The 9,397-nt window shown below is 38.1% G+C and overlaps 1 protein-coding gene across 2 annotated transcripts in view; it reads left to right on the top strand.

Annotated features, from left to right (window-relative positions):
* KLF5 (KLF transcription factor 5) overlaps positions 1 to 8,981 on the top strand; it is a 28,564-nt gene extending 19,583 nt beyond the window's left edge. The window contains exon 4 of one of the 2 annotated variants that reach the window (XM_068267852.1): positions 7,017 to 8,978. In XM_068267852.1, coding sequence (XP_068123953.1) covers positions 7,017 to 7,195 — 179 coding nt within the window. In that variant the 3' untranslated portion in view covers positions 7,196 to 8,978. Of the gene's footprint in view, positions 1 to 7,016 lie in introns of both variants that reach the window. The other variant, XM_068267853.1, reaches the window with a different exon arrangement.
* Positions 8,982 to 9,397: the final 416 nt, after the last annotated feature.

Here is a 9,397-nt window from a genome sequence, read left to right on the forward strand (position 1 = left end):
TTAGCTGACTCATCAGTGCAGGTTAATGATACAAAGGTACCCTTTAGGTGCGTATCCACACTATATACCAAACCTGGCAGAGGTGACCAGTTAGGACCACCTCTTCTGAGAATCTAGCGCATCACTGAAAGATGCTGAGTGCATTGCTGCGGCCTCCTTGGCTGAGTGCATTGTTGCGGCCTCCTTGGCTGAGTGCATTGCTGGCCTCCTTACTCCATCTGCTGCAAGCATCCCTGTCCCCTGCAGCAAAATAGCTCTTCCTCCCCCTTCCATAGCAACAGAATGCATCACAAAGCTGTAGCCTAGCAACTCATATGTACTGCTTAATGCATTGTAAAAATATGGAAACCTTGATTGTGCACTATTGCTACCGACATCCCCCACATTCTCACCAATAGTGATCCTGAAAAAAACAGACATGCTGATTGCTTGTTCTCTCCTTTCATTCTCCTTAGAGTAGAACATGCATCCTTAGTAGAATAGTGATGGTCCAGTCTAGGAGAACTCATGGAGAAGCATGTGATTTGTTTGATCAACTGATAGATTTGCAAAGCTCTGATTTGGTGTGATCACATCCTGCTTTAGCACATGATCATAACTAACAAGTCAGAGCCTTGCATATCTATCACCTGAGCAAACTGATCACATGCTTCTCCATGAGTTCTCCTAGACATGACCATCACTACTTTATAACCTTCATTCCTAAACTGCTGCCCAAAACAATGTTTTGCTAAGTCTGTATGTGCTCTGTGTTTAATATTCACCCATAAACACAAATTTTGTAAGCTTTCTCAAAAAAATTTAAAATAAGATTGACCAAAAACGAAAGTTTGCTTTTCTTGATTTCTGAAAGAAATGTGTGGCTTCTGTGAGCGGAATAAAATGGCTGGACATTTCTGATGCATTCAAACAAGTTCAAATACCAAGTAAAGCCGTGCCAAGGAGTACAAAAATCGGGCACTGAGCCACAACACTATTGAGAGTCTAACTTGTTTAGTCTTGATTGCTAGCATGTTTTGTCTTGATTACATGCATGTAAAGTCTTCATCAAAAAAAGATAAGCATAGTCAGCCACAATCATAGGAATGTTTTGCAACTGAGCAAGCCGACATGGCTGTCCACATAACGGCAGGAAGAGCATACAAGTAGTGACGTATGTATTGCAACCCTGAGCTCAGTTCTAGTTACAGTATGCTAAAAACAACCACTATTACTGCAGAAATGATCACATTTCTATACATAAACTCTTTTCTTAGAAAACTCATGGAGAAGCTGATTTTTAAGTGTCTGAATGGCTGGTTGGGATCACATGTCACTTCTGCTTTCTGTTTTACTTTTCACAGGAAGTAGCAATGTGACATGACCAATAAAATATATACAAATCAAGAAAGGGGAAATAAGCAAATGATTAGAAGGTGTCTTGCTGCAGTGAGAAGTACAGTTGAAGTCAGCCAAGTAGTAGGTGGACCCTGCAGAAGAATTTGCAGTCTGCTGACATAAGCTCAACTGAACTTATGCTAGGTCTTTACTCAAAATGTTTGGTGATGCAAAGTTAAAAGTTCACCATTGTCATTGAATGTTAAAAAAAAAAAAATCACCATTGCTCCTACCACCTCACATGATGAATTTTGTGATCAAATGTACACGCTACACCAGAGTCGGAACTCTGGGAGGTTTATTTTACCAAAACAAAACTATTGAAACATTGCCACAAAATGTGTTCTGCTGCAGGCAGAGGTCACAAGGAGACATCCAAGTGGCACTGCCTGCAGTCAACAGTAGGTATCAGGGAACCATGATTTCCCTTTAAGTGGACTGAACTCTTCCACAGGACAGAAGAAAAATATAGAGGAATGCACCCTGTATGTATTTATAGAGTTTAGCCTGTCTAATTCCCACTCATCTTTGACTAATCACCACCATAATGTGATCTCTCAGCTGTGTTAAATCAGGAATCTCCTCTGCCACGGCAGAGCAGCTAATTTGTAAACACAACATGTTAATATGTCTACTTCCATGAAAGCAGGAAGTAGACATACTGCAGATTTGTATTAGCTGTAACAAAGAAATGTTTTTATTTAAAGGTTATTATGCTATTGCGCATCTTTTAGAGCAGAGATAAAGTTCTGAGGTCAGGTCCGCTTTAACAGATTAATTAAAGGTAGGCCCCCAACATCAGGGCCACCTGCATAAACTTCAGATTCCTATCTGAAATTACAGCATCAGGAGTGATTGCATTGGCTGAGAAAAATCTATGGTCTGTACATAACTTGTTTCTCAAGCGCTGTGCAATGCAGGTGAGGATGTGAGGTGCCTCACGTGGCACTCGGTCTGTTTATTGGCTACCAGTGTACACAATAACCTTGATAACACTTCCAGTGTTTAACTGAAACTGTGGTAGCCAATAAACAGTAACTGACTGTGGGAAGACCTTTGTGTGCCTGTCTCCTCAGCACTATACAAAGTCAGTTGTGATTTATTTTCACAGCTTTTAAAAGCTAGCTAGCTCTTTATAGAAACCTTTTGTAGATTATATTGTCCAGGCTGTTGGCAAAGTTGCAGCATTGAAAGTATATTATAGCGAGTGCAGGCTGTCACTGGGCTGCACTCTGCCATAGCAGTTCTGTATAGAGTGCGAGTCTTTGCTTTTGGCAGCAGCGATTAGCATGATATTTCTGGCTTGGAAAGAAACAGCTGGAGTTTACTGTTTGGCTATAATTTGGTACCAGTTTCCTCCATGCTGTTTTTACTTGAACATTGCTGACATTTTGACAAATGCCATAGAAGTTCCTCTGAAGTGGAGGAGTAACTGCATTTTGCTGCACAGTTAAATCGCTGTTTGGACTCAGTCGTCATGTTCCAGTAACTGAGCTTAAACACATTACTCTTTGATGAAGAATAGTATTTTTGATTTAGTTCTCTGGATGAAAAAAAAGGGTTTTTAGAATTTGCTGGAAAGGAATCAAATTTTTTTTTCCCCTGAACATTGTGTGAATTGTGCTTTAGTCAACAGCATTCAGACCGAGAGCAAATCTTGCTTGGTTTATTTTTCTTCCTCTGTGCTAATGAAAAAAGCAAAGTGAGGTGGCTGTAAAATCACTAAAGATAGCTACATAGTTACTTAACGTTTGTGTGCAGTGGCAGTAGGCACTCTCCACTAAAAAGCAATGTACAAACTTGGAGTTTTCTCAGCCAAAACTATTATATGTAATCGTCTTGGCTGAACAACTAAAGTATGCACAGGTGTCCCCGAATGTAGTTGGAGAGGCCATTAGCGATCCATCCTACTGCATCCCTAATGACTAAACTCTATTATTATTCAACAGTTGGATAACCTGTTCATCCTCCCCTCCCCCCCCAATCTCTCCATAAATCAGATGCAAGTTAGTTGCTATGATTATACAATGGTTTCCAGATCTTTATCCCGGTGGATTAGGTTTTTCATCAGGAATACTTCAAATCATTCACTCAGCAGGTGGATGACCACGACAACTGATTTCTGGCATTGCAGCTGACCAACCCATAGTACCTATACATCTGTGTGAGCTGCTTCCTAGTCTTATATCATGCTCTTGCAGTGCAGGGAAAACTCCCACTGATCCTCTCAGCTACAGCTATCTGAATAGTCACTTATGTACCCAGTAGTCAGAGACTTAAAGCAGCTATAACAAATATGTATGTAGCTTATTTATTTTCCACAGAACAGACTGAAGATATTTATTGTTCCACCATCAGATTTGTAAATATTGTTTTTTTCCCACAAAAGGGATAGTAGGTTTTTCTGACATTATCTGATATGGTAATATGACGCAGACTAGAAATAGGGCTTTAAATCAGACCTAAACTCTTGCACAGGAGACAATATTATAGAGAGCAGCCTGTCTAATTATTCCTTCCCAGCAAGTAATGAGCTAGTGTAATTCGAGCTGTCAGATGTTTGCCGAATATTGAGATAATATGTAAACACAGGAGGGTAACACCTTCTGTGCTCCCAGGATACCAATGAAAGTAACCACCCTGCAGAATCTCAGTATGAGTTCTATAAGCTGTAACAAGGGGCATGTGCGGGGGGGGGGGGGGGGGGCACAGGTGTGGCCTAGAGACCCTTTAACTTGTCCATGTAATAATATGATAATTATGAATACTAATACCTGTTTACTTTGAAGACAAAGCATTGCAGAGCATAGGTATTGCTGAACTAGATTGAAACTAGTAATTCTGTTATTTATCAGCATTGTATTTACCGTATGTTCTTATGTGACTTCATGAAGTTGAACATAGCCGGTACTACTGTAGACATTTGTAGACTACAGGAGACTTCATTTGGAAATTAATTTTTGTGTTGTGTAGCTGTATTTTTCAGCTATGTTTCACTGGAGTGCAAAGAAGATATTATTCCACTATTATGATCTACATTCCATATGATATTTGAAATTCTAATTAGATCTATGACATACTGATAGTGGATAATAAATTGGAAGAATGCTATGTTCCAATTATTAATATACTTCCACCAGATAATTTAAAAAACGTATCTAGATAATTGGTCAAATTAGTTTGGGTTGTGCCATAGTCATACTATTTTGGCATAGGATAGGTTGTACTATGAAAGGAAATGCTTACATTTCTATTGCGCTTTTCTCCTATTGGACGCAATGCACTTGAGAGCTGCAGCCAGTTGACCATCCTGGAACATAAGGGAGTCTTTAGTGGTTACGTACTTGCTGTAGCCAGGATTGAAACTCCTGTCTGTTATGTCAGTAGTCTTAACCAGTACACTATCCAGCCACTGATGGATCTACTATATTGCTACTGTAAAGTTTGATTTCCCAGAAATATTTGCCTGGTAATGGAAAGGCTTTTGACAATCAGTGTAGAACAATTTGGGTAGCTTATGAGCATAGTTTATACGCCTTTGCAGCAAGATGTAAGCCACAACTTGATCTTGGTTTTGTGAAAATCCTGCTGCCTGTTTGTTTTTGCAAGGATGATAGCTGATCATGTTGCTTTGCAATACATTTTGATAACCCAGATAAAATATAGTATATTTCCACACATGGTGAAACAATTTTATGTAACTTGCATGGTGTATAATAATCTTAAATAAGTCAAGTTTGAAAAATATCTCAATGAGTAAACAGGAAAATGTTTGGTGCCCATAGAAGTAGCAGCCACTTATATGGTCTTGACTGATGGATAGAGTTGTGTGGACACAGCGGTCATAATAACTGTTATAACTAAAGTTGTCTTCTCAGAGACACAAATAGACCTGTCTTAGTGCCATCTCACGATAACAGAATAGTACAAAAAAACTATAAAAGCAGTATATCGCTGAAGGAATGACCGGGATTAGATGTAGTTTAAGCACCTTCTTTTGATGTTTCTGTTAAGTGTTCAATAGATTATATGACCATACAACATAACTGCACGATGTTAGAGTGTTTATCTTTTAAAATTGCCATAAAGCCTCTAGTGTCTTGGTCAGGTGGTGTCATCATAGATGTAAGTAGAGATAGCTGTACCCTTTGGACAAGTTATCATGAAAATAATAATAAAGGTTTGCTTGTTTTTGTTGAGCAATAACCTTTAAGGAAACATCATTGCTTCCTATCTATCACGGCCGCCAACAAAATCCTAATTTTTGTTCGACGAAAATTCATTCGGGCGACCTTTTTTTCACTCGTTCATAATCAATTGTGTCCACCAATGTAGATTATTTACAACCAATCCGATCAGAATTTCTGATCGCTTGAACGATTTTTTGCTACAAATTGGACCATTAGTGGCCAGCTTAACATGATCACATTCAGGATCTTCTTTGGTAAAAATCTAGCATCAGTACCACTGCCCCATTTCATCCCTGGCAATGTCCTTGGTGATCCGACTGCTCACCATTGTTGGGCTATTATGCTGGGAACACACGTTGCAATTTCCCATCCAAACGACGGGAATCAGCCGATTATTTCCGACATGTCTGCTCTGTTTCAGATCGAGAAAAGGATCGATTTTGCAAAGTTACCATCGGAAAATCAAGCCCTATATCAATCGGGAGCAGTTTGGACATGTACACACGGTACAACTTCCTTCCCAATCACCCGATCGGATGGGAAATTGCATTGTTTGTTCCCAGCATCACTGTCCTGCAGTTGTGTGCTTCCCCCTGTTCTCCTACCTCTTCATAACATTGGCTGCTGGGCTGTAACCAAGCAGTTTTTCTGGACAGCCAATGTTAAGGTCACCCAAAACTTTCATTAACATTTCAGGTTATATTTATTGAGCACATGGATGAATCTGGTAGATCTTTCATTACAGGTGACTAAGAATGGATGGGCTAAACGCGTTATCTAGTAGTTGGGCTGTGCACAGCGCAATCTGACTATATTTCATAGTTTGCCTTGCAGTTCCTGTTCAAACGCTCATGTTTGGTTTGGCCAGCGAGTGGGGAAGAATGGAGAGAATTGCAACCGATCAAAATACATTTTATTAACCTCCTCTTACATCCCTCAGAGTTGGGTTCATTTTATATAATTGTGGGGGGATCTAATCATAAGCAATTTACGGGAGACCAATCTCTAACGTCTGTATGAGCTTTATAAAACCATATTGGCTTCCAGCAGAATTGCATTACAGTTTTAGTTGGTAATTCTGAACTTTCTCTAGTTTTGTAGAACACTTTATCTAGAGCAGGCGGTAACTTTATTTTACTCAATACAAAGTACAAAGGTGCTGTTGAATAGATAACTCATACTGTATTTATAAGATAAAATGTTTTCCCTGGAATGTCCTTTTACAACTTATATTAGCTGTAGAGATGTGCATCTGCTCTGACGGCTCCTTCTGCTGTAGGACCACTGCCCACACAGGCTGGTTATGAGTCACGTAGGGAGAGTAAAACCTCATCCCCTTTTAATCTTTTTGTATGGATCACAGAATCTCTGTATCTTTTTCCTCTCCCTTTTTTCGGATAGCTTTTTTGTACTCATAAGTTTTGTTTTTCTGTTCCATTTGTTTTTCAGGAGAGAAACCATACAAGTGTACATGGGAAGGATGCGACTGGCGATTTGCCCGCTCAGATGAACTGACGCGCCACTACAGAAAACACACAGGTGCAAAGCCCTTCCAGTGCGCAGTCTGCAACCGCAGTTTTTCCCGCTCTGACCACTTAGCTCTGCACATGAAGAGACATCAGAACTAAAGAGGACTCTCTGCAAGGCTCTTCTTCACTATGCAATCTATTCCCTACTGCCTCATTGTCGAAACACTATGCAGACAGGTGGAACTCCCCTTTAGGGTAGATCCCCGCAGAAAACTATTATCTCTGCTGTGTTATAGACTTCACCTGCAGGAGAGTGGGGCAGAAAGAGGAACTGGAACATAACATTGGATTTTTTTTATTTTATTTATATCTCCGTATTAAAATGCAAAGTGATCAACCAGTCAATGAACTTTTTGCTACAACTCATCTGTCACCTTTTCCTTGCAGTGTGCTTTACTTGGCAGTTTCATCTCAATACAGCTTATTTACATCTCAACAGACAAAAGTTTTTAAGGTGGTTTAGCGATGTTTTGACCAAAGCACTGTCTTTACTGTTACGGTGTTTAGTAAATGAAATGAGGTCATGGACGACTGCACGCAAAGGACAAGTGTATATATATATATATATATATATATATATATATATATATATATATATATATATATATATATATATATATATAAAATATAATTCAATGTCTGTATACGCTTTGTGTTTAATCTCAATGGTATCATCTCAAATATGGCTTTTCATATGTTTAATGCCGCTTCCTAGAGTTCCAAAATATTTCAGTACCCTTGAAAACTTCTTATTAAAGTTTTCCTGTTTATATTTTAAAGTAGGATAGTGCCACTAAATAAGCATTTAGCTCAACTGTATATAGTTTGATAAGCTAAAAGAAGACTTTGTAGATAAATCTTCTCCATATGATGTTATTTGCAAGGCCGTTTGTCCCTAGCAGACCAATATACTGTATTCTCTGAATGTTTTTAGTTTCTACAGAAGGTAGCACAACGTATCTGAACCACACTAATTGTTTCTGTGACATTACTACCTTGCTGCCACTGGGACATCAAATGTATAACATTTTACCTGTCCAGTTCAACACAAAACATCTGTCATCTTTCAAATATTTTACAGTTGTATTTGTATATAATTTTCTTTTACATAATACTTTTACTGATGTATGCCTAACAAATGACTCATGATCCCCAATTTTCACATCCTTGCAGTGCTGTTTTTCCTGTGAATATTACATGAAATGTTTGCACTTGATTAGTCATCTTTTGGAAAATTCTCTTTACTAGAATTAGCACAAGAGATGCCATTGAATATGTTAAAGGCGAAGCTTAATGTTAAAACTGTTAAGCATTCATGCAAGTGGTCTTTTTGTTATAAATGTTTATGCAACTTATGTTAAGACACAGTAATTTTTTTTAAAAAGTTACTATGCAATTTACCCTGATATAATTTCAGTATCTTTCATAAATGTATTGCTGAAAATAGATTTGATGAAGGTTTGATGCAGTTAAAAATATAAATAAATAAAAAAAAGCTTGAATTAACCAAAAATGCTAAAGGAAAAATACATTACACAGAAAGGGTCTTGTTCTTAAAAATGCTGTATTTTATTGTCTATTTATTTTTGTGGTTAAAATTGGTGTTTTTTTAAGATTGCTACTGTATTTTAGCTACCATTGATAACTTAACTTTATTATACTCCTTCTTGTGTACCTTTTAAAACGTGTAAATACATTACAAATGTAAATAATTTTGTACAACACTTTGATTTGTTTTATATGAAGATGTGCACATTTTTGTTGCTTTGTCCTGTATTTTTATATTTCTAGTTATTATAGGGACAAAAGACTGTTTCCCAAAGAAAGTCCTTTGTACTTATTAACAACAATAAACTAAAGTGCCTAAATATGTCAGTGTCCTTCATGTACTTTTTTTTTGCAATCATTGTCACGGGTTAAAGTGGGAAGAAACTCCATAGTAACTGAAAAATAGAGAAAACAAATAATCTGATAATGATGACACACGATGCAATATTCCGTCCGAATGATGGGAATCGGGCGATTATTTCCGACTAGGCATGGGATTTCGAGTAGAGTACTACTCAAATTCAGAATTCAAATAAAGTGTAATGACTTCATGTGTGACTCACTACCACGCTTCCTGTTTCAAGCCAGAAGGAGGAAGCGTGGCAGTGATTCTTGGAACGCAGCTTTCATTATGCCTATGACATGTAATGAAACGCAGACGACACAAAGACTTCTGGGTAAGTTAAACCCCCCCCCCCCATCCCGCTGTCACACGTGAAGTCATTAGACTTAATTTGAATTCCAAATTCAAGT

The sequence above is a fragment of the Hyperolius riggenbachi genome, chromosome 2 (genome assembly GCF_040937935.1).
Source record: "Hyperolius riggenbachi isolate aHypRig1 chromosome 2, aHypRig1.pri, whole genome shotgun sequence".
Lineage (NCBI taxonomy): Eukaryota > Metazoa > Chordata > Amphibia > Anura > Hyperoliidae > Hyperolius > Hyperolius riggenbachi.